General features: G+C 41.2%; 1 protein-coding gene across 1 annotated transcript in view; it reads right to left on the reverse strand.

The window, feature by feature from the left end:
• CDK19 (cyclin dependent kinase 19) overlaps nt 1-26402 on the reverse strand; it is an 86315-nt gene that overhangs the window by 26278 nt on the left and 33635 nt on the right. The window contains 3 exon segments of the mRNA XM_083497849.1: nt 362-419; nt 15370-15510; nt 25625-25735. Of these exon segments, the coding sequence (XP_083353975.1) occupies nt 362-419; nt 15370-15510; nt 25625-25735 (310 nt within the window).

Raw genomic sequence — 26402 nt, forward strand, 5'->3', positions numbered from 1 at the left:
CACATTTAAAACAGCATAATTAGCAATAAAATAAAATATTATCATGAGTATAAACATTGCTGCTGCTGTTGCTGCCAATCCCGCCAATTGTGATTCATGGCGGATAGCGGCTGTGGAAGCTCAGGCTTGATGACGTGAGTCTGCACTAAGTGACAGTCAAGATGGTCTCTGGCCTCTTCAGCAGCCTCAGCTTTTGTAGCTGGAGTCAGTCAGGGCCAGGTAGAAAAAGGCCTCCAAGTCAGGGAGCAGGTCTTCCAGGATTCATAGCCATGATAATCTTTGGCCCTTCAGCAGTCATTACATTACAACCTTAATAAAAGCAGTTGCGACAATTTGCATTAGAAATGTAATGAATACTTACCAATTTTAACTCTTCCTCTTTCAGGACCTTCTCCCATTACCAGAATATTTGCTGGTTTCTGAAAAAAAGGTAAAATATTCTGCTGACTAGCTGTTAAATCCACATGAAATTAAGTCTTCTGTGTACTTTAGAAGTTTAAAATACTCAGATCATGATCACTTTTCCTCTTTGAAATACCATTTTAAATTGTATGCAAGCAAACAGTTCATGAACTATTTTAAATTACTCTGTTTTACCTTATGCAAAACAGAGTTTCCCTCACCTGGAGTACTGTGTCCAGTTCTGGGCACCACAATTCAAGAAGGACACTGACAAACTGGAACATGTCCAGAGGAGGGCAACCAAAATGGTCAAAGGCCTGGAAACGATGCCTTATGAGGAACGGCTAAGGGAGCTGGGCATGTTTAGCCTGGAGAAGAGGAGGTTAAGGGGTGATATGATAGCCATGTTCAAATATATAAAAGGATGTCACATAGAGGAGGGAGAAAGGTTGTTTTCTGCTGCTCCAGAGAAGCGGACACGGAGCAATGGATCCAAACTACAAGAAAGAAGATTCCACCTAAACATTAGGAAGAACTTCCTGACAGTAAGAGCTGTTCGACAGTGGAATTTGCTGCCAAGGGGTGTGGTGGAGTCTCCTTCTTTGGAGGTCTTTAAGCAGAGGCTTGACAACCATATGTCAGGAGTGCTCTGATGGTGTTTCCTGCTTGGCAGGGGGTTGGACTCAATGGCCCTTGTGGTCTCTTCCAACTCTATGATTCTATGAAATAATCACAATACTGGCCTGTCCCTGCTGCAGTTGCCCATGGCTGTAAACCAGGAAGGCAGGGAAGCAAAAGGTACCAACTGAAGCAGTTCCAACTTTTGCACAACATTTGCTATTTGGAACTAATAGGATGGAACATCAGCAACACAGTTAAATCTGCTGTTTAGATTAGAGATAATTGCAACTCCCATTAATTTTGTAGGTGTCAAGCAAATATCCTGAACACAATGAAATAAAACTGCATAAAATATAATTGTGAAATCTGTCAATGCACACTATGAGGTAGATTTTGGTTCAATAGCAATCTAAGATGACGTAGGAAGAAAATGAATTGAGTACAACCATCAGTGATAACCACCTTATGTCCCTCTCTATCTCCCAGCTTTTCCTTATCCTATTTTACCAAATTATACAAGTGACAATTTAAGCTCTTCCCTCCTTCTCTTGTTATTCCACTAAGTTTGGCAGATCCTCCTAATGCACCTTCTACTTTTTCCTTCCTTCCAATAAACCAACCAACATACCGTATTTTTTGCAGCATAACACTCATTTTTTCCTCCTAAAAAGTAAGGGGAAATGTCTGTGCGTGTTATGGAGGGAATGCCTACGGGTGGCATGCCTACGGATTTTCCTCCTCTAAAAACTACGTGCGTGTTATGGTTGGGTGCGTGTTATAGAGCGAAAAATACGGTAATACCATTTCGCTATGAATACTGGACAGATGTTTACAGAACATCATTTGAGAAGCACTATACATAAACTTTATATTGTTAGTAGAGTTTGAAGACAGGTCTTCCAGCACTAGGTGGAAAGTCTTGGGCAATTTTGAATCCCATTTGAATCTACTTAGAAACATAGAATCATAATTGCTTTGATGAAAACACCTTTGGAGATTGATCGATTTGTTCCTTACTGTTTTTTCCCCTCCAGAAGAATTCAAGAAACTTTACTTCCATGTGAAGTTGAAGTAAATACATTAGACCATTTTATGGTGTTGAATATTTTAAGGAATTAGTACAGAAGAATCATATTAGCAAATGAAAGAGTGTGTTTGCGCATCCACCTGAATACATGTAGACTAAAACTGTGGGTGAGGAGCAGGGGTGTACAAGGAAAGTCTGCAGGGTATTTTTACTTGTATTTGCTTGAACATGAGTAGAACAACATGCACAGTCAGGGACTGAGTGGGCGGAATGACTCACATCAGATGCTGGGAGTGGGGCTTGCATGCATGTTCCTGTACACGAATTCATTCTTCACGTGTCCAGGCATTTGCCTGGTCTAAATATATGCATGTATAAGAAGACTAAAAAGCTTATGTAGGCATATATATGACTGAAGTAAGAAAGTATGTAGTTGTTGTTATTCATAAGAAAATGCAGCAACCATTATAAGCCAAAGACAGCATTAAGATCTCCAACACTAACTTCAGAAAAGACGCATGTGTTCAGCAAATCCAAGGACATCTCAAGGGCATGCCTCCGCTTTGGACAATGGCATTCATTCCAATGAAAACATGAGAATTCATGGTTCAAAATTACCTATCAGATCTCTTATAATAGTATATGTGCTTCCTAATTACATCAACACCTCTGGGCCAGTTAACACCTAGTTTAAAAACCTTATACTTTTAAAACTCAGCTTACAGTGAACAGAAGATGCCAGCTGTTAAAGAAAATGATAGTACTGATCAGCCCATGTTTAGTTGCTATAGAAACAAAAGGTTAGATTTGGAATCTCATGTTTAAATTATCAGCAATAAAAACTGAACAAACAGATCCCTGCTGAGTGTGAACTATGGGGTCTGACTGTGTAGTAAAGGTGTAAATGTAGAATGTACAAGGTCAACACTAATAAACTGGAACCATCTGCTGCAGAAGTAGCATAGATGTTATAATTTAAGGCAAATTCCTTTGAGCAGTAAATAAGTAAATGATCATGTTTTCTTTCCTCCGGCTAGTGGGTGTAATGCAACGAATACATCTCTGAGAGGCAACACAAAGAGCAAGAGCCAAAAGTGCTCAGACAAACTATCATGTTCTTGAAGAATAAAAATAATTCAACATCAAACAGAAATCAAACTGTAAGAACACTGGAGCTGCTTTAATGCATGCAGGGGCAATCAATTCTTTAGTATGGAGGCCAGAAAGGAGCCAGCAAAAACCAAACATAAGTAAAACTGTCTGCAGCTTTGAATAAGAGGAACACAACTGATTAAATGATAAGGGAAACAATGGCCAACAGAATGCTAGCATTTAGTAGCCTTTACTGTTCCTGAGCTTATCTAGGATATAATTCTTTAGAGATACGACCTTCCCATGAGAAAAATGTTATCCTCTGGGTACTGCTGGTTTTTGTTTTTGTTTTTTTAAAATCATTCACATGCAAACAAAAGCAGTTAACTATTGGAGCGTGCCACTATATCAAAACAATCCGTAGAAAATGATTCATGAGCACTTGGCTTACTAAGCCATTAATTCAAGAGAGGATCAAAATTGTTAGCATGCTTCCACAAGAAAAAGTGAAATTTGGCACACCCATTATCCAAAGCATCCTGATTACGAGGGGTGGGGTGAAAATGGGATGTTTTACACAAGTTCAAATGTTCCCTGCTGCATGCAATGTGTAGCTGTGGGTAATGGGCAACTATAGCTGTCCCTTTACGTCAGGAGAGTGTAATAACAATTAAACTTTAAAAAGCCTCTCAAATAATGTGAACTTGGCTCACCTCACCTTACTACCCCAAAGTGTGCATATATGAAGCATACCTAAAATGGCCTTGCCTTTTTCCAAGATGGCAGCATCACTATTTTGTACAAGTTCCTTTATCTTTAATATGCTCAAGAATTCCCTACTGCCCAACTATAGAGTGCATTGTCTAGAGCAGGGACGAGCCTCTAGCCCTCCAGATGTTGTTGAACTCCAAGTCCAATCTGCCTCAACCAACATGACCAACCCTCAGAGATGGTATGAGTTGCTATCGAGTAACAACTGGAAAGCCACAATTTCCCCAGCCCTAGCCCCTTTGTAAAGCTCTTAGTATGACTGCTGCTAGGAGACTTGGTGAGGTAGCCAAGGATTGCTATGTGACCTGTAGGCCACGAGTTGCCCATGCCCACCTCTCATTTAGCCAGTAGTTTGCCCAGTGTCTCTCATTGACTATTGAAATAAAAAAATTAAGTTCTTTTATATATATATATATATATATATATATATATATATATATATATATATATATATATATATAATAAATGTTCATAACTGCATATATAAACCACATGTCTGAAACCCCACAGAAAAAGTCCTGAAACCATTTTGTCCCTCCCAAATTGACCTCAAATATTTTTCTGCAAGGTTGAAGGAAAATGGAAAAGCCTCCTCACTGTCTTTTCATTCACAAATTCTGTCTTAAGGGTATGTCTGTTTATGAATAGGGTGAGTCTGTGACCTGGCTCGGGAACTAAGTATTTATCATTACAAAAGACTGGCCAGGCTCCCCAGGGTATCCAGTCAAGCAACCATTAACAGGTAACCTGCCAGACAGGAGATAAACAATGCACTCAGATTTCTGTTGTAGACCGCCCTTTCTGTGATGCAGGTATGATGTATCTGGGTGGTGGTCTTGAGCTACACCCCTTTCTGCAATGTAGGTATGATGGATCTGGGGGGTGGTCTTGAGCTACACCCCTTCTGTGATGTATGTATGATTTTTCTGGGGGTGGTCATGGACTCCAGGGTGGGCAATTTAAAATGTCTATATAAGGGTGGGCACACCTTTGTTCTGGGTCCTCCTCCTTTCCTGCGTGTGAGGGGAGCACCCTGCTGCAACAGTTCAATAAAGATCAGGCTTACGAGCTGCTTTGCTTCTCAATATTCTCTGGTTGGCCTCTGTTATTTTCTCTGACCAATGGAGAACCTACAAAGGGCTCTATAAGGGCTCTTGTGTCCCCCATAAAGGACTAAGGGCAGATTTTTGTTTATGACAGAATGGAAGTCACTTTTTGAAGTCAGGTGCACAAACTGAATTTAAACAGCAAATTATGCATCTGTAGAACCTTCACTCCCAAATGCCATGTGGCGCTGAATGGCTAATTTTAATAAGCAAAGTAACAGGACATTGTGCTTCTTCTATTACTGATTGTGGGAGAGCCTAGCAATTTAAAAATGTGCACTTTTTAATTATTAAAATATAATAAAAAGGAATGAGTAAACATGATACACTGGATTTCAAGATGTTTATCCTGGCCATGCTCGCCTTGTGAATAATGTAGTGGTGTGTCTGTGTATTTTACTAAAATTGAAACCAGTGGTCAATGTTGCATGACCTTAGTTGAAACTTCATACAAATCACACCATTGAGGTAACACTACTGGAACAAAACCAAAGTGGCAGTTAAATATAGACTGAAATATAGGGAAATTGTTTCACAGTTTAGTTTTTAAAAGAAGTACAGTATAACCTGGTATGATCAACAGAGATGCTATTGCCCACACAAAGATTCAGATACCTGAACTTTCAAAAATGGATGTCCCATCCCAATTAATATTTTATAATGATAGCAGCAGATTTGGGGACAGCTCTTCTGCATACTCTAAGTGGAATATTAAATTCTTTTATAAACGGGTTAAAAGGGATACTGAAATAAAGAATTACTACTAACAAGATCTGTGCTAAAGCAGAATTAATGTTTTGCACTTTCCTACTGTCAGTGTCTGCTAGTACATATTAACTTTTGAGAACTGAACTTTCAGTTGGGCTCAGTTTGCTCTAGACCATTGAACAAATAACAGTATTTACATAATCTGAGTAGCAACCTATGTATGGGTGACCTGGCTAGGATAGTGTTCTGTACAGAAAACATTTTGACTGTTAACTTTGGCCTAGTAATTTGCATATGATTCAAAAGCAACTGATTGGTATGAGAGAAAAGAATGGTGGCCATGATCTTTGGCATGTAAGCTAATTGGCACTGTCCATTCTCTAGGTCAGTGTTTCCCAACCTTTTTTGGGCAAAGGCACACTTGTTTCATGAAAAAAATCTCGAGGCACACCACCATTACAGCCCCGTGACGTCAGCGCGCAGTGTCACGCCGGGAGGGACGCACGAAAGTGTAAGTTTCAATTTTTTCCCCTCCCCCTTGCCTTCCTTCTGTGCCAACCGCCAAAAAGCCAAGAAAAAAGCCAAGACTTTAGGGCAGCAGGTCGACACGGAAGAAGCTCCTACCTAAGGACAGGTGCGACAGCCGTGTCCTCTTCTGCCACACTTGGCAGCCCTGCCTCACGGTCGTGACTCCCACCCTGATTTCTCCCCGCAGGTCGAGCGGCACAGGCAGCCCAATGTGTTCAGCCCAGACACAAGCCCCGCTTCCCCACTCTAGATCCTGAATGCGACCAAGTGCGCTGGACTCCCGAGCAGGGTGGGAAAGAGGACTCGCATCTGGTAGCCTCCGGGCTCCTCGCCTGCTCGAGGGATGGCATTGCAGGCAAGCTGTCGGCCGTCGCCATCGCCGCCCCCTAATGCGAGTGGACCTGCCCGGAGTGGTGGGCCGGGGGAGGCTCGCTCTCTGTGGGGATGTGGCCCGCACGCGCGGCCCCGCTTCCTCCTGCCCAGGGCTGAGCTCCTTACCCGCGATCTCGGTCTCGCGCACGCAGATCCCACTTATTCCGAAGCTCGCGCCACTAGCCGGGGCTCTCACACCGTGCCAGGGCAAGGCGGCGCGGCCCACTGACGTCATTGCAGCTCGCCGCCGCCCTCGACTTCCCTGTTCCCTCCCCTCCCTCGGGTCGCCGTGGTTACCGAGGACTGCAAGCTGCTCGGGCGAGCGTGGGGCATTAAGTGGGAGAAGGAAAATTAAAATTAAAACTCGCCTGAAGGCCGCCTCTCCGGATATGAAGCTATCTTTCGAATTTTTAAATTTTTCCCGTGGCACACCAGGCAACGTCTCGCGGCACACTAGTGTGCCGCGGAACACCGGTTGGGAAACACTGCTCTAGGTTGTCAGCTGGACCGCTCTGGATCTAGATGGAAAATTAACCTCTGATAACAACAAGGCCTTGTGCAGTAGATGGTTCCAAAGTTACTCTGCATTGAGTGCCAACAATCCAAGAACCAGAGCCTAAAGGCTGAGAAAAGACACTCAAGACAGGAAAGGAAGGCTGTGCTTGGCGTGGTGTCTAGGTTCACTTTCAGGTGATGGAATGTATTGTACTGGAGTGATTGTTTTCTATTGATGGGTAGGCAGCCTACCATGCAATGAATACCACTGAATCCCAGAACATAGATGCATTTTAAGTGATATTTTTTTAAATGGAGGATCTGATCACTGATCTCTAACATCTGTTTAATTCGGCTCTTTCTTGAAGGCACGTGATCCAACAAGCAGGGGAAATACAAAAGGGATAAATGATTGGGGAATTCCCTAACCATCTAGCCCTTTTAATTTATTTGAGTCAGTGCAGTGCTTTGCGGCTCCACAAATCATTCCCGCAAAGCTCTAACTACTGATAATATTTACTTTTTGGTGCTGCTTAGCTGTCATTGCTACTCCAGTCTGCTGCTGCTTCTGTGTCTTTGGGGAAGTTTAAGCTTCTCTCTCCTTCGGAAAATGATATGAGCCAATCAGTTTCATGAAGTGAATATGGTGATGAGACAGTGTGCTAAGTTTTCCCACCTGTGGCAGATTTACATTGGTAATATAGTGATGGAGAAGGGTAACCCCCCCCAATACTGTGGTCCCATTCTAATGGGAGTGGGGAGCTCTGGTAATGAAACCAGAGATCCAATCATGAATCTCACTAAGTTTGGCCCTTAGAGGCTTGAAATGTACAATTCCACATTTATAATGCATGCTGATACTTTTTAGGTATTCTGATGAGTGTATTTAATAGAAGTAATAAATAACCCGGAGAAGTACTCTTTCCTACACAACACTCTTGATATGCTGAGAATGTATGCATTTTCTAACTTATAACAACTTTCAAATATATGTGATGGTTAAAGTACATGCATGTAACTGCCCATCTGACTGAACTTAGTGGCTTTAGGCTAAATGAAACATGTTTGAATCTTCAAGTGAAATAGAAGGTTTGAAGGGTGGGCAGGAAGGAGAAGGGCAAGAATGTGACATGACTATTTACAGACAGAGGTTAATTTGTTTTAGTCTTTGTCGCGGTTGAGTTGGGAATACCTCAAAAGATACTATTTTTGGAGAACAAGTGGTAAAGAACAAAAAATAGATTCCTCCCCCCCCCAAAAAAAATAATACGTTGTAGCGATTGTTCTGTAAAAAAGAAAGTAACTGAAAAAGAAGCTAATTTTAAATGAAGGATTCTGTGAATTCCAGACTTTTTACAATGGTGCCACTATATTATACAAATAATAGTGATATTTTTTCACCATCTGTGCATGCTGTTTTGAATAGCAAATTGTTAAGACACAATCAGCAGCACTATTTAAGAGCAGCACTCTAAAAATGCCTATTATAAATATTCCCTGAAGGACTTATTATATCTAGATGATACAAACAATGTCCATAAAATGTCGACAAACTAAATATCAACATGGTACCAAGAACAAGGCCAAGAGATTAACATAGTTTTCCTTGTCCTCTTTACGGATACAATATTTTGCCACAGGACTGAACATTGAAGGAGAAACATAACCCACAGTATTTGCTGGGGTGGAATGAACACAGGGAAGCAAACAAAAACTGAGCTTCACCCATAAAACATTTTAAATGAATATTTCTGATGGCAAGTTAATATGCAGCGCTCTAACAAAAGTTGTTTTGAGCTAGACAGTTTTATAACAAACTTTACTTCCTTTTCACTTGCCTCAGATTTTTCGTTTTCTGCACCAGGGGACTGGAGTCAAGGGATAAAGCCAAGTCAGGACCAAACTAAGAGGCAAGGCTGAAGAGCAAGCTATAAATCAGGACCAGAGGAGGAAAAAAAGGATACAGGAATGCACCAAAGCTCATCAAGACTCTATTGCTCAGGCAAAGCTCAACTGTACCAGGAAGACTTCTTCTACTCCTTCCTGTCCAGGAAGATCCAATGGCCAGCTTTCGAAGGAAGAGTCTGACCAAGTTGGGAGTTGCCAACCTTGTGCCCATAAGCAGCATAGTAACTGCGAAGACCTTTACTGGTGCCCCACCTCCCCACGGAGCTCTTCCACCTGGTAAAAGGGGAATTGGACATTTCGGGGTGTATTGGTTTCCCGTGTGCACCAACGGCCCTGGGAGGGGGCTGGTGTGGGGGTAATAATTTGTTATTATTTTTATCATAACCCTAATTTATTATTTATACCCCGCCCATCTGACTTGGTTTCCCCACCTAAATAGAACATGTTTAAGTTGAAGAATGACAATGGGAGAGTGTGGTAGATCACTGCCAGTTTTTTATATTGTATGGTGGATCACAACCTGTTGGATGCTGGATGTGCCTGGTATAGATCAGAGATGGGGAAACTTTTTGACTCCATGGCTCAGCTCTTTGTTTCCCCCACCTTCACAGGCCAATCGTCTGATTTCAAAATGGTATAGGGTGATTGAAAGGTGCGGTGACCACCTACCTGTCAAAGTTGGCCCACAGGTGTGAGGTGGGGAAACACTGCCCAATCAGGCTTTTGGTAAGGCCTGAGCATGCCAGCCAGGTCCCAGCAGGAACTCACAGGCTCTCCTGAATCAAGCTAACTGAATTCCCTTCTCATCAGCTGACATTCAGCATTCAATCCTACTTTCTGCAGCTGCATCTCTACCTGTGTCTCTAGGTGTGGCACAAGTGGGCATGGATTAGGAAAAACCATGTCACAGGCCAAATGGGGAGACCTAGAGGGCCAAATTTGGCCTGCTGGCCCGACGTTTTTACTCCAGATGTAGATGGTGCAGCATGCAGTTCAGCAGCTCACCACATAGGAGAGCTACATACCGATTTCAATATTCTCACTTTTAGTCCTGGGCACCATCTCACTCATCTGGGATCACCAGGAACAACTCGGTCCTGACATCTATACATCCAACATGTGCCTTCCCCAAAAATATGGTTCCAGGAAAACATGACTATGGGCTGGATTCAACAACCCAGTTCCATTAGTGGAAAACAGCACAATAATTCCCACTAGCACAGTGGGGCTTTACCTCCCCACCTCTCCCAAAACCATTCTGGAGGGTCAGTGAAAACTCCCAGAACAGTATGTGGTTGGAGGGAGGAAGATTGTTCTGTTGGGCGGGCAGAAATGCTTATGCTGACTGAATGATCTCCTTAGCAAAGAGTTGAATTCCACTCCACAATCTCTTCCCACACACTGCCAGCTTTTCTAGACTGCAAGTAATGTTTATCACCCATGGAAGCAAGCAGGTCACCATACATTCCACATGCTAACCACAACTCATGTCCCTAATGATTGGATCCTGCACACTACAAGTATTCAACCACTACCAGAAAATGTATGCTCAGCATAAAATCATGTAGATGAAAGGTAGGTCTCTAAAGGTTTCCTATTGTGCCTTCTTACACAAAGATTCTCATTTTCTGTAATCGTCTCTCTGAGGACCAAGGGACATATTATGTTAAATGCATGCTCAGATTTCTGTGCAAACCACAGAATCCCTAATCTGGACCGGGTCTGCAATGCAGGTAAAAAAGGGGGATAACCTTTCACCTTCTTCTTCATGATCCCAAAGAAAACTGCACATGCATGCACACACATCAGAAGGAAGCCTCTGTTGATGCCAGATCTGGGTGGGAAGGTGTTGCAACTGCTATTTAAAATGCACATACACAAATGCAAGTATGTTTTGCAAACAACTCTTGGATGATCTTTTCAAGAGATAAATATGCTAGGGGAAAAGCATCTCAAAGCACCAAAATACTGTCTCGCTTTTACTTTACGAAGGGGGGCAGACATATCTCAGCAGCTCTGGAGGTCTTTCAAGCAAAACCCTTGGTGCAATTACTCTATGGGGCCCAAATCTGGATGGGAAATCATTGCTGAACACTTGAAACGGTCCAGTCTAAATTCTTAAGACAGATTCTAGCCGTTCCACCATGTGCACCAAATGCGGCCCTACGGCTGGAGACTGGCCTCTTCTCCATCGAAACCCGAACCTGGTTAAGAACATTCAACTACTGGCTTCGCTTAAATTTAAACCCATCCGGACTACTACCTCTAGTAGCACGAGATGCTCACAGAAGTCAGTGGTCCAAAGTAGTGCATCAAAAACTACTTACATGTGGCCTCCAAGCACAGCATCTCCTGAAAATGGGTCTCCCCAAGGCAAAAACCATTATTAACCAGCACATGAAGGATATTGAGCAGCAGAATAATCTGGCCTATATTAAGAAATTTAGTGCTCGGTACGCTTATCTGCCCCCCTCCCACTTTGATTTTCGGGCACCTTATTTGTCTACCCTAACCATTCCAAAACTCAGACGGGCCTTTACATTGGCCAGACTAAATATGTTACCCTCAGCTGTTCTGGAAGGTAGATATCAAAAAATTTCATTTGAGAACCGGCTCTGCCCCTGTGGAGCTGGCTACGTAGAGACTGTGTCACACGTTCTCTTGTCCTGCTCCCTATATAAAGATCTCAGGGACGAGACCATCACGCCGCTCCTATCTGCCATCCCGGGCCACTCTTGTGAAGCCAAATTGTTCTCACTCCTAGCCGACCAGAACAGCTTGACAACAGAGAAGGTTGCCAAATTTATCAAGAGAGCAATGAGACTGAGAGCTGCTATCTGAATGGCATCAGTGTCGTCACCCGGATTCCTCGCCTAGGATCTCATTACTATTATCATTATGTTTTATTATTATTATTTTATTACCTCTGCCAAGTTTTAAGTACTGTGATTATTAATTTATCTGCATCTGGTTATTATTATCTTTCTCCCTGTCCTGACCATCCCTCCGAGGTTATATTTATATTTATAATCTTTCAATTTGGCTGGTCTATTTACTTAACCGACCTGGAACAATCTATCAGAGAAAAGGCCGCCGCCCATGGGCCAGAGGGTCATTGATGAATTATAATCCAGCTTTTACCTAGGGTTTTAATAAGTCATAAGATTTTATGGTAACTATATTTGCAATGTATTTTTGTCGGTGTTCGTCCTTTGATGCTATGGCCTGTCGGCTACGCAAATAAAGTCTATTTAAGATCTTTTCAAGTAACAGAATGCCATTCAATGGTCTGCTAGGCAATTCTCTAATCTAGCCCACTGGAAATATTTAGCATCACGTCCTTAAGGTTTGATACTCATCAGTTTCCAACTCCTGGGATCTGCAGCCTTAGAACACTGTCTCCTTTCTCCATGGAAGCAGAATTACTGTCATGGGCCCCTGAGGAAAGGCAGCCTTCCTGGTAACATTTGTTTCCTGTATGAGATGCACAACAGGATCTTATATTTGTTTTGTTTGCAGATCTATATCATCACTGAGTAGCTGAACTATGACTGGTTCTCACAATATTTCACAGTTGTCTGTTATTTGAAATTTTCAGCAGGGGTATTTCATTCTCTCGGTGAAAGAATCTCCTGTCAGTCAGGACTGGTATAACATGCTCCAGGCTCCCCTCTACTGTTCAACTTCATGGATGGCCATGAATACTTTCATCAAACGCCACCACCAAAGGACAAGTGAAAGTTGAGCACTGTCTAAAAAAGCAAACAGACAAGGTAAACAACTACCTTGTCAACGCTCCAGGGGGCAGCCCACAATCCAGCATCAGTTACAGCCTGACTGATGATCTAGGTAACAAAATTTCTATAGGTGGCAGTGAGATTATGAGAAGACATTGAAGCACCTGAAGTTGAAAAAAATATTTCCAGGGGCTTACTCAAAGGGTGTGGGTGGGTGTGTATTTGAGCTGCTGTTAGTATGTTACACTTTTTTGTATTTGTCCTGCATTTAATAATACTGTAAGGTTTCGTTGTGCTGTATTTTTGGTCATATTTTTGGTCTGATGAAGATAATAAACAGGAGAAGAAGAAGGAATGCATGTCATGACGGCACTTGACTGAAGGTGCCTGTGGATCCTGTTAGCCATGAATGCCAACAACTCAGGAGCAGCATGGCCAGAAAAGAACTGGCAAAATACTTTCCATTTGCCGTGACTGATTCCACATTCTCTGCATGGATTTAGAGAATCAAGATCAATAACGGCATGCAGGCACATGCTGCAGTGAGACCCATGGCAGTTCTGCACCAGATCTCCAATTAGAGCCACAGCACCCTAAGGCTGTTTCAATAAATCCAGAGCTCTCTTTGCCGCTACACATTCAAACTGCTTCCGTTTATATTTCAGGGGTCTCTCATTAGCTGAAGGGCTTAATTTTTCCAGCTCACATGGATACTACATTCCAAAGGCTAAAGAGAAGAATCCAGCTATCAAGAGGGAGGAGGGAAGAAATCTTTTTTCCATTAGCGCTCACTGATGAAACTTCATCCAATCATTGACAGCATACCAAAGGATGGTCTGCCAGTGTCCATAACCGTGCAATACAAAGTTGTTAATGTGTTCAGAGTTCAAATAATTTCATTATTTATATACTGCTATATCATAAAACAACATCAAAGCAGCAGTATCTATATATATATATAATAAAAAACACATAAACACATAAAAACATATAATAAAAAAATAAAATTTAAAATCAGACACCAATAACTATTATGGAAATATGTGTTCTTAATTGCCTGCATAAACATGGCAGAATAGAGAAATTTTCAGCAGGCATTTAAAGGTTGAAACAGAAGGCACCCATTAAATCTCAGATAATGGCAGAGTATTAGAGAGTGACTACAGAATCATTTAAATTACACCCACACTGGACACAAACAGCTCATGAAAATGTTTCTTTTACCTTTCAGTAATTATGTACAAGCCCCTGATAATAACTGTGCCTTAATGCATTTGAGTACTATTTATGTGTGCACATGAGAGAAGGTAATAGCAGCAGTGAAGTCAAATAGCGACTTCAGTATCTGCCCCCCCCCCCCAATAGTCGTACCTTGGTTTTCGAACAGCTTAGTTCCCAAACATTTTGGCTCCCGAACGTTGCAAACCTGAAAGTGATTGTCCAGTTTGCAAACTATTTATGGAAGCCGAACATCTGATGTGGCTTCCGCAGCTTCTGATTGGCTGCAGGAGCTTCCTGCAGGCAATCAGAAGCTGTGATTTGGTTTTCGAACGTTTGGGAAGTCGAATGGACTTCTGGAATGGATTCCGTTCGACTTCCAAGGTATGACTGTAAAAAAGAATGGCTGCACCCAAATAAGCAATGTTAGATTAATAAGACAAGAAAGAAGCCTCCCCACTTTTTTTTTTAAAAAAAAAAAAAACTTGCACTGCCCCCCCTTGGGGAAGTTGGGGGGAGTTGCCACCTTGCGGAAGAGGTGGTTTCTTAGATAAGTTTCTAAACAACTTCTCATATTATTCAGCCGTCATTTACGCTGGTGACAGAATTATGAGGCCAGTGGTTTGTTCTTAAGAAACAACAACTGTTTCTGGACGATCAATATCTCAGCTTAACAAGCCTCCTGCATCTGCACACATCTGCTTTATCCCTGTTGTGCAAGCAGGGAAACAAGCTAAGAAGTGACAATTAACTCTAGCTTTCTATTGCATTGAAAAAGCAGAGGTCAATGGCTTCCAAACAAAGCAGGATATTAAAACATGAATCAATATTTTGGTTTGTTTGGAAGCCATTAACTACAGTTACCTGATCTGAATATAATGAGAAGCTAGAGCTCATTGTAGCTTCATGGTTGTTTTCGTGCTCATGTGAAGGGAGGACAAAAATGGCTCTATGCATGTCCAGGAGGCGCTTTCATACATTGGCTTATTATGACGAGATGCGATTGCACAAATGTGGCGATAGTCTCCCAAGGAACTTCCTACAGCTTGTTGAGTTTTGGAATGGTAGACAGCCAAAGTAACCCAGAGCAGTTTAAACGGCTACCTGCTTTTTCAGTGTAAAGTGTTCCTTGGCTGGTGTACTGTTTGCTTATAAAGCTATTTGCTAACTGGATGCAGCACCAGAGACTTGCAGCAGATGTTGCTGTTAAAAACCAGTGATGATACAAAGTTAACTTTTGCCATGAAACCCCTAGGAGTATTTAAGAACATCAAGAAGTGAAGTAGTTTGTGAGATTCCCCACCCCCACTCAGTTTTATTCACTTCCCCAAAACAAAAATGCAATCAAAATTATTTCTAAACAGTTAAAAATCACAGCACTTACTAAGTCTCTGTGAAGCACCCAATTTGCGTGAAGATAATGAATTCCATCAAGAATCTGATAAAGTAGTGATTTCACCATAGATCTTGGCAACTGCATGGGTTTCTTGTTTGCTTTTGAGGCACGATGGAACTTGATAATATGCTAGGAATAAAAAAAAGATTACAGACATGAATGTTGATGAAATAAAATTCTTACAATGAATTTTAAAAAATAAAAGCCTTGCATGTTCCAGGTGGCTTTCTGAAACTGAAGCATGCTGGCTAAGGGGACTCTCAGTCTGGTGAGTGGCAACGAGCTATAATATTACTTACCTGAGTGGCACCTCTTTTACATCTACATGCCATCTGGTATATTTTCACCATCTATTCTCCTGAGGAGGGATTCTACCTGCTTAGTGTTGTTATTGTGACTTTTTGAAGCTCAGTAAAATATAATTCAAGAAATATAAATCTGAAGCTTCTCTAGTTCCAAAATCAAACACGGTATGCAAGTATGTCCCATCTTACAGGCTTTTACATCTGACACTTCAGAAAATGAAACAATGTGATATGATATTTTAATCTCCTTGGATATGAGATTACTAGGATTGGAATGAATTTTATTTTCAGATTTGCTTCTCACGCTTTCCCAATTTCTATGTAATTTCCCATTGTTTTAAAGCAATTTTATTAAATTTAGCACTGTGTTCTTAAGAGTCATAGACTCTGGGAGATCTGTGCCAAATAAATGTTTGGAGTCAGTGGAAAACAAATAATGGTATGCAACCCCCCCCCCAAAAAAAATGTATTTTGCTTTGTTTACGTTACATGTTTGGGGTAAGAAGATACAGCCCAGGAGTTCTTTTCTTAAATTTTTATCAGTGATTAGAGAAGGAAAGTTGAGATTAATGGGAAAACAGGGATAAGGAGTATGGCCATGGGGAAAGGCTGGGGTCAATCATGAAAGAAGTAAGTCTCAGTTGGTGGGATCTACTACCAGGTTGCTATCTGATCTAGGGTTGGTCACAACAGCAGCACTGCTACCATGCAAACATTAAGAATTGAATCCTCAAATGTTACCGTATATGCCTGTGAAGAACAGTGGGCTATGTGTGTGAGAGGACTGGTGGGTGCAGTGGCTGCTCCATCATTCTTAAAACCCAGCCGTCAGACCAGAAAGTAAGTAGGACTGACCAGAAGTGACTTGAGGAGGAAGAGGCAGGAGACTCTGCCTCCCTCAGAGGAATAAAGCAAGGCAGGGTGGGGCGGTCCCAAGAGAGGAAAGAGGCTGATAAGGCACTTGAAAGGAGTGGAGAGTCCATACATGGGAACAAAGGAAAAGCAAGAAAGAGGGGGAGAAGCTAAGAGGGAGCACATGCAAAAGAAAGGGAGTGACTCAGAGTAGGAGTTGTCAGTTTATATAAAAGGACAGGATGTTGGATGAATGCTGAATCTGTTGACCTAAGACTCAACAAATATTACACCAAGCATCAAAGAACTTTGTTAGACATAACAAGTACATCCATCGCATTAAAATATTCATACTGATTTTTAATTGTATTTTTATTGCTTCTTCTATTTTTTATTTTTGGGGGAGGTTGCATTAAATTTTGAATTCCATTAAAAATGTTTTAGCATCTAGCATAGTGTATTACAACTGCTAAACAACAGGCAAAACAACCCCCCCCCCACACACACATTAAGTGGTTTGCTAAGGCCCTCAGCAATTTTCAAGTGGTCTGAGGTGGATAGAAGTTTAGAAGCCACTGCTTTAGAGGGCACAGGAAACTGAAGTAAGAAGTTGTTGGAGATCTGGCAATTGGGGGGGGGATGTTACTTTGTTAGTAGCATATGCACACACAACCAAGAAGAAGAAGAAGAAGAAGAAGAAGAAGAAGAAGAAGAAGAAGAAGAAGAGTTTGGATTTGATATCCCGCTTTATCACTACCTGAAGGAGTCTCAAAGCGGCTAACATTCTCCTTTCCCTTCCTCCCCCACAACAAACACTCTGTGAGGTGAGTGAGGCTGAGAGACTTCAGAGAAGTGTGACTGGCCCAAGGTCACCCAGCAGCTGCATGTGGAGGAGCGGAGACGCGAACCCGGTTCCCCAGATTACGAGACTACCGCTCTTAACCACTACACCACACTGGCTCTCGAGAAGACAGGGACTAAGTTTGTGCCATGGGTTGTTACAGATTAGTTCAAAGACCTGTTTCCAGTGCAATACCTCTGTTCCAGAGCAGTGAGCCTATTCATATGTGAAGTGCCCTTCCCTGATCACTGAGGTCTAATGCACATGTATCAGCAGCTGCTCTCCCATATGGAAGTTTTCAAATAAGGTGCAAACCCTGGGAATGCTACACTTGGTCCCCACCTTCCTTCTCCTATCTCCAGCACAACTCCACACCTTCCTCCCTGGTCAGCCTTTCATCTGCACTGCTGCTAACCATCCTTCCTCTCTCAACCAGGGCTTCCTGACATTTCAAATTCCAATTTAGAGGGTTAGTTGGTTACTGTTGATGAGAGATAAAATGAAAAATCATACTAAAGCTGACAAGAAAAGGAGGAGGGAATTCATGCCAGAAAGAAGACGAGGAACAGAGAGGAAAATGCCAGTTCGAGGCTGTTTTCCAATTTGGTTGGCATTACAGCCAGAACCAGGTCTCCCCACAGGAGTTTCCAGGCAAGAAGGGCTGACTTCTTAGACACTCAGCATATAGAAAGGCACAAGCTCTCCATAGTGAAGAGTCTATAGAGAAAAAGAGTCTGGGGAAGGAATGCTTATATTGAGATTCTTAAACTTAATTGAAGCTGTACTGTTGATTATGATCGTTATGTAATGGATGTCTTCAAGAAGTACAATTAAGTTAGTGCTTTCTGTGGTAAGTTAAAGACAGATTTCTCCACCAGCCCTATTTAAAATATAAACTAAAGCCTGAGGACTTACATAACCTGTTCACTGGACCAAAAAACTTAAAGCACCCAGAGATTATAGATTACAGTATTTGTAATTGCAAATATTCCTAATTAGGTTTTTCTCCACTTCATTGGCATGCAATCAGCTTAAATGTAGAAAAACAGCTAACGAAGAAATATATACAGAAGTTGCAATGCTTAGAAATCACTCCAGAAACTAAATGCTCAGCCCTATTTCTCAATTTTTATTTAATTGTTTGCAAAAAAAAATCCATACCTCCAGCATTAAGGAAAAAAATATGGCAATGAACAGCATAAAAGCAACTATAAAATTACTGGTACATTAGTAAAACAAGTACAAAAGACATCATAAATCAGTAGATCAGCTTAATACGAAAACCCTGAGGGAAGAGATGAGTTTTAAGCAGGCTCCTAAATGCCAAGACCTTAGCTGCCTGTATGAGGTTCATTGGGGGCATATTCCAAAGGGCAAGTGCTGTCACACTAAATGCCCTGGTCTTAGTGGACAGTAGATGAATCTTGGGACAATAAGGCATTGCCATGTGTCTTTACTTAAATTGTTCTCCAGATCATAAGTAGAATACAATAATATTTTATTTCCTAAAACAAAGTGTACTGGAATTGATGACTCTTAACTAGTAGCATATTGACAAATGAATTGTGCAGTCTTCCATACTGTTGTTTGCCACCCTTTCCTTGGCATGTGTGTCACTGCCCTCTGGCAACTGCAATGAGTTTCAGCTCTCCTTCCAACCTTGGAGTGCTAGTGGTGGCAGTGTTCATCCCAGAAGTCAATCCCCTCCCCAGAACCAAGGCTGGGTGGCTGCACAGGCCAAGCTATCTTGAGTATGTTCACCATGCAGGGCCAAAAATGAAAAGCCACCACATTCTGTCCCAGAGCAGGAAAGTAAAGCAAGATGCTGCCTGTGTTTGATTAAGGCGCATGGAGCATTTTAGCTAAGCAACAGCAAAAAAAAAAGATGTGCTCTCCTGTAGGAAAATAAGGTACAGGGCCTCCTCAGCTGTGCAGAAGCCAAAATAGCAAAGTGAGGATAGAAATTTAGCAACCATATTTTTTGTCTTGGTTTCCAAGTCTAGTCAAAACTGTTGGTCTATGGATTTTATTTTATTTTTCTAAATCTGCCCATTCTTGCAGAACTCCTTCCTATAACACCTATGTGACACATCCTCTCTCTTCCTTCAAATTATGGTATACCTTAAATTCAGTCCTTTTGTGATACTTCAGCATAAACCATAGTCCTCATCCCCTACTGAAACTAAGCCCAAATATGCACAAATGCAACATCTTTCTCCCCTCCATTCATCACCTTTCTCTAGATTGGATTTTTGATTGTAAAATCCTCAAGAGCAAGGACATGTCTTTTTGATTGTTATTCTAGTGACAGTAACACAACAAAAAGTTCTGCTTTTACCTTCTGCTTGCTTATGTCCTAGCTCAGTGGTACCCAAGTATGGTTATATTATTTATCACTGAATTATTGTGCTTATGAATTTACAAGTTCTAAACTGAACTGAGATTGGAGTTCTTTTTAAAATTGTTGAGCACGAACAATCTCAGGGAGAAAACCTGCTTTATCTTTCTCGCACAAAGCAGCTGAGGAAGAAGATATTTGAGTACAGTGAGAAGGCAGAGACTAATAGTGGCCATTTAAAACAACAGTAGAGATTTGAGTAAAGCAAGGGCCGAGAAACACTGGGTGTGCTTTAAAAAACAAACAAACCAGTTTTGACAAGGAGAAATAACAGAGGTGTGTACAAGACAGAAGCTATCACCAAACAGCTAACACAACAGAGGCTCATATTGATAATATGGCAGTTAACTTTTCAAACTTTGGTGAAAAGAGAAATGTGGAAGTAATATATTCCTAGCTTATTCCTAGCTTATTAGATCTGATTTAAGGAATGCTAGGAAGCTGTACGCCGACTCCCTTGGCCAATAAAGCGAGATGAGCGCTGCAACCCCAGAGTCGGCCACGACTGGACCTAATGGTCAGGGGTCCCTTTACCTTTACCTAAGTGCCTCTAGGACCACCTTGCACACAAAGCTAGAGAGGCTCGGATAAGCTTATACAACAACATTTGTACTGTGTGTGGAAAGGAAGGTCATACAGCAGACTACGTCCAAATTCAAACATCGGAGCTCTTTTTAAAGGCCACAAATCAAACTGTGGCAGAATAAAGTATTCACATGCTCAGGAAAGTAATTATACCCTGGACTGCAGCACTACTGCTATTGCAAATGTTCCAGCTGTGATGAAATCTAATTGTCTGACCCAGGAAAGGAAAAGCCCTGGACAGACTTTTGTTTTTTAAAGAAACAAAACCATGGAATTCCGACTAGCTTTCTTGATTCTCTGTCTGGTACATAAAAATGGGAACTTTTTTCAGGATCTTTAACCTCTAGAGACCACCCTGTTCAGTACAGAAATGGTGCACAGAGTTTTAATACAGATTTATGCAACTTACTTATCTAGAACTGTATTTAAAAAGGTAGATTAACCAAATCAGATATATCACTGATTCTTTTAACATTTATACTTATTTTACTATGTTTCATTAAATACATTTCTAAAAAAATAGAAATAGAAATGGCTTTTCCCCAGATACTGCTGGAACCAGCAATCTATCAATTAGAAAACAAATGGAGGTTTTTCCACCAACTTATAGACCTGGTTTGAACATCACATTTAACCAAAGTGAAAAACAAACTATGGTGTAAACATGTATGAACAATCTGCTGCTGCATGTTGAATAAAGGTCCCTACTTCACTATCTCCCCTGTTTCCACTGCTGCCACGCTAGAGAGGAAACAGATCAGAGGATGGCTTTGCACTATGTGTGAACCAGTATTCATGGCTTGCTTATCTCTGAACAAACCATGGGCAGTAAACCAAACCAATATCTGTTTTTGGTTTACTTCCTGTTCTTTATTTGGAGAGAAAAAGTGGCAAGTGCTAGTTCACATGTAATGTGAAGCTAGCCTCTGGTTTGTGTTCTCTCCAGCAGGAGCAAGGACTTTTGAGGAGCGCACTCCAGCACACAGCTTGTTCATGTTAAGCCAAACTTTATTTTTAGCTATCATTTAATGTGATACTTGACCAGGCCATTCCAAGAAGACTTCAAAGCATCTATAGTTGTTTTACCTCTTTAGCATTATGAATGCTTCTATATTTTCCTTATTTATTCCCCAATAAAGCTTGTGATCCCAACTAGATCTTATCTCTGTGCTAAATTAGAACCTTCTTCATATGACTTGGTTTCCTCATAAGTCATGGCTTATTAAATTACTGTTTATTGCGATGACTTAGTGTTCTATATGAACCTTGAATTTAAGTATAGCTTGGTGTTGACATGTAAATCTAGCATCCATGGTTTGCACAGGCATCCCACTGCAGATGATCACCAAGAAACAAAGGCATAAGACAACAGCAATTGGAAATCAAGCTATGTACTGAAGAAACAACCCATGTTAGGCAAACTATGGCTTAGCACTGTGCATGAACCAGGGCATTATTCATTTATTGTACTTGTATTTCACCTTTCTTCCACGGAACTCAGAACGACACACATGGTTCGCCTCCCTCCCATTTTATCTTCACAAACAACCCTAGGAAGGTAGGTTAGGTTACGAAATAGTGACTGGTCCAAAATAACCCAGGGAGTTTGATGGCTGATTAAAGGTTCAAACCTTGATCTACCTGCTACCATTCCACTGCTCTAGTCGCTACACCACGATGGCTCTCAATCTAAAATATAAAATGCTACTAGTATAATCAATGGCCCAGACTACCATCTTTTCTATCCTGAGAATTTTAAATACTACTCTTTATTTATAGCGCAGAGCATGCAAACAAGTATGACACCAAGAATGTAAGTGATCTGATAAAAAAATGTGTCCTTAAACATGTGGGTTTTAAAGTTGGTTTTGAAGGAGTGGAGTGAAGGAGCTTTACACACGTTGATTGAGAGGCTGTTCCAAGTGTAAGAGGCAGCATGGAAAGAGACAAAGTTGGGAGTGAGCAAAAAGACCACGGGGGCAGAGGAAGGGGGAGTGATGCTTAGAATAAGTGACGGGGGGGGTATTCAAAACATGAGGGATAAAGTTTTGGCCGTCAGCAAATTTTGGACACTCCCCAGAGAAAGCAAACATTATTCAAAGATGTACATTATGGAGCTCAATAAATAAATAAGGCATGGATCCTCCTAGAGCTGTGCCCTTAGCAACAATTTTTTTACATTTCATTTCACTTTTTAAAGTTTCTCACTGGCCCAAAATAATTAGTTTCTCCACACCCCTGAAATTCCTCCTCCCAGAATTGCATGCTTCCTAAATGATGAAATAGTACAATTGCCCCTATTCATCTCCTAATGTTTTAGGCAAAATATTAAAAAACCAAGAGAGCCAACAGGAATAATGAAGTAGCTAATTTCAAGGATCATAGAATATTCAGATTTTGGGATCCAAAAACACCCCAAAACAAGGCTCTGCTTGCAAAAGTAGAGGGTTGAAGCAATGACCAGAAAGAGACACAAAATAAGATTCTGAGTTAATTCATATTTACTCATGAGAGTCACTTTACTGGAGGACATCCAACACTATTCCAAGAAGGCAGGGCCAGCAGTGCAGTTACTACCCACACAAATCTTACTGGCAGAGAGGGAAGCCAGTGTTTTAGTGGTAAGAAAGGACAGCATTGGTCCCATCTATATGGCTTGATCATATGCACATTCTCAAAGCAGCGTAGTACCTCCCTTACCCCTTACCACTGCAGGTATATGTGAAGTAGTCATTAGCCTGTGGCAATTGCGCATAAATACTTTTACTTCCTTTAACGAGCTGCATGATTTAGTTAGAAAAATATAAAGTACCTTTTTCAATGGTTCAATGTACAAGTATATTTAAAAAGTGGAAGTGTATATCTGAAAATTGTTAGTGATAATAAAATGGTGCATTGCACGGAAAGTGACAGTGCACAGTGAAATATGTACACTTTGCATTATGACTGCATAACAGATAGCTAACAAGTAGTGGTGACCCGACAAACCTATTGTTCATGTGGCAACTTTCACACAGTGCAAGCAGCATTCAAATGGCAAGATCTGCAAACTGAATTCTTAAGCACACTGCTCATTTTAGCAGCAAAATATTGTTTTGTGGTTGCTTTTAAAACAAATAAATTCAACTGATGCACAGAGTTAAAGTTCATGCATATAAAATGAAGTTATTCATAATAAGACTGTGATACTTTGGGATATTAATTGTACACTCATTCTTTGTGCAATTAACTTCAATAGGGAAAACTTCGAAAATGAGTGGGTGCAAGCTAGTAAATCTGTAAGAACAAGTCTACCCAATTAAACTATAAGCAGCATGCAGTAACATGAAACCTCATGACTTTATATCATTTTGCTCCAAGTTTCTTTTTACTTTGAACATTGTGTGTGTGTGTGTGTGTGTGTGTGTGGTTTCTTTTCCTTGACAGTAAGCTATTACTCATGTATTTTGTAATGGCTTTTCAAAGTGTGGTTTCCTTGCTACTGTATGTTTTACAGAAATTTGTCCAAGGCAAGCCTAAATTTCATGTTAATGTAATCCAAGTTCAGTATAGTTTAAACTGATTAGGGAAGACCAGTGGTAATTAGACTATTTCCACAGGAGGTTATTACAAACAAACTGCTAACAAATATGTTTGATTTTCATATTGTACATGATGCACAAACATAAACGTTCGCACACCAACTTGTAAGCAATATGTGAACAGGCTCCTAATTTATATTGTTATTAAAGATTTTCTTGGTTTACGAAAGTACATTTCGTGTCTCTTTTTTCAGGTTGTACAGTCTTTCTAACGAATCAGTTACATTTGTTGTGAGACCTTAGTGCTGAGTACAGTATAAGGTTGGGGAAGAAGAGGGGGGAGAGGAGGGTGGGGTGGTAAGGCTTATATTCTTTTGTATAGTGTACTGTGGGGTTTTGTGTCGGCGTCAGCTGGGTAGGTTCTCTTTCTATTCGTTTATTACATTTCCTTGGCAGTGAGAGGTACCTGGGGGGGCAGGGTGTGGTTGGTTGTCTGTGGTTGGCTGCAGTGGGGTTTGCTTGCATTTGGGGGGCGGGGAAGAGGGCTTGTTGGGTCAGGCAAGCGCATTCAGGTCATAAGCCCTGATCTCAAACACTTATCTGGATTGCAGCATTGCAGGCATAGGTATCAATATTTGCATACTCCTAAAACTATAAAGCGTAGAATAGAGCAATGTGAATTAAAACACGGTGAGAAAACCAGTAATATTACACATCAAAAAAGGGGAAGCTGGGGTGGGAGATTTCTAGTCTTCATGAATAAAAATAAGTCATGCCTCTAAAAACAAGGATGTCTCCAGACTGTAATTATTTTACAGGAGCAATTCAAATGCATACTGGATCTTTAGTGCAACAAATCCACTTAAATCATAAAAGAACTGGACATTTGTAAACTGACAGGGAAACACGTTGATAAGTGTGGTATGAATAAAGATCCACAGGAAAACGTATAACCCCCATCCCTACAAGCAAATCAGGAAGAATACAAAACGAATACTCTATGTCACAGAACCACCCCATAAACAAATTTCAATAAAGTCAAAATTAATGAAGTCTGACCACTGTGTAAGCTTTGTGCAAGCAAACCAGAATGATGCTAAATAGACAGGTCATCTGAAGAAGCTCCTTCTTTTAGGCCAACTTTTTTTTATAAAAGTAAATACCATATTTTTCGCCCTATATGGTGCACCGGCCCATAGGGCGCACCTAGTTTTTTGGGGAGGGGAATAAAGAAAAAAAAATTATTTTCCCCCCAGGCTTGCAGATATCTGCCTGAAGCCCGCAGCGCGCCCCAGGCTTCGGGGTGCAGGCTGCTATCCGCAAGCCTAGGGAGCCCAGTGGGAACTCCCGCGGGCTCCCAAGGCTTGCGGATAGCTTCCTGAAGCCTGGAGAGCGAGAGGGGTTGGTGCGCACTGACCCCTCTCACTCTCCAGGCTTCAGCGAAAGCCTGCATTCGCCCCATAGGACGCACACACATTTCCCCTTCATTTTTGGAGGGGGAAAAGTGCATCCTATAGGGCGAAAAATACATTAAATCATTTTGGCACTCAAGCTATGTCTCCATTTCCAATTTGCCTTATGCGGCTGTATCTATATAATAAGCATATGAAAATCTGCACAAGTTCATAAATTATTCTGATTGCTGGGGTTTGGGATTTATTCATTTTTACAGATTTTTACTATCCCCAACTATGGATATGGAACCACAGCCAGTCAAAGCACCAATAAATTCTGAACTTACCCACAAATCATGTTCGGCATAATCAAATAGCAGCCACACTTTTCGGTCACTATGGGAAAGGAAAACTTTCTGTAATGCAATCACATTAGGGTGCTTCAGTTCTCGCAAAAGCTGTAAGTGAAGAGACAAAATCATCAATACTTCTGTCACCACAAAATGGACAATTTGCTTTTAATTTGTCAAAAGGATTTGAAAATTCCAGCAATTCCGGAATAATCTAAGCACAAGAAGTACCTCATTTACAGAACAATAACGGAGTAAGCCTTTCCCCCAAAGTAGTACAAGAGGAGATCAAACAGGAACAATGTGTATAATCCCCTCCAGGGACTGATCTCTGCAGTGGACCCACATACATTGCCTCGAAAATGAGAGAATTATAGAATTATGGATGCTCTTTGCCGATTCCTCATTTTCCCTGCAGCCCCGAGTCCCACCTTCCCAGTCCCCCAGACCCCACACGGTTCCCCTCAGCCTCTGGAGAATGTTTTCAAGAGGCACAGGTGACAGCAGAGGGAAGAACCCTGCACTGCAAACTGAAACTATCCAACCCCCTTTCTCTAGTGCCAGCAGAACTCCACTGAGTGTAAGTCAGCGTGCAATATATAGAAATGTATCCTAAAAGCATAGTCCAACTTTCAGCCTAACTCTTCGGTGTTCAGGTTGTTTATTGCATTAAACTGATAAATAAATGGAATGCCATGAACAACATAAACCAAAGGCTTCGTTTTGTTCTAGGATTAAGATATAGTAGCAGTTGGCAAGTATTATATGGTCATTT

Source organism: Podarcis liolepis (assembly GCF_965112155.1).
Source record: "Podarcis liolepis genome assembly, chromosome: 3".
Classification (NCBI taxonomy): domain Eukaryota; kingdom Metazoa; phylum Chordata; class Lepidosauria; order Squamata; family Lacertidae; genus Podarcis; species Podarcis liolepis.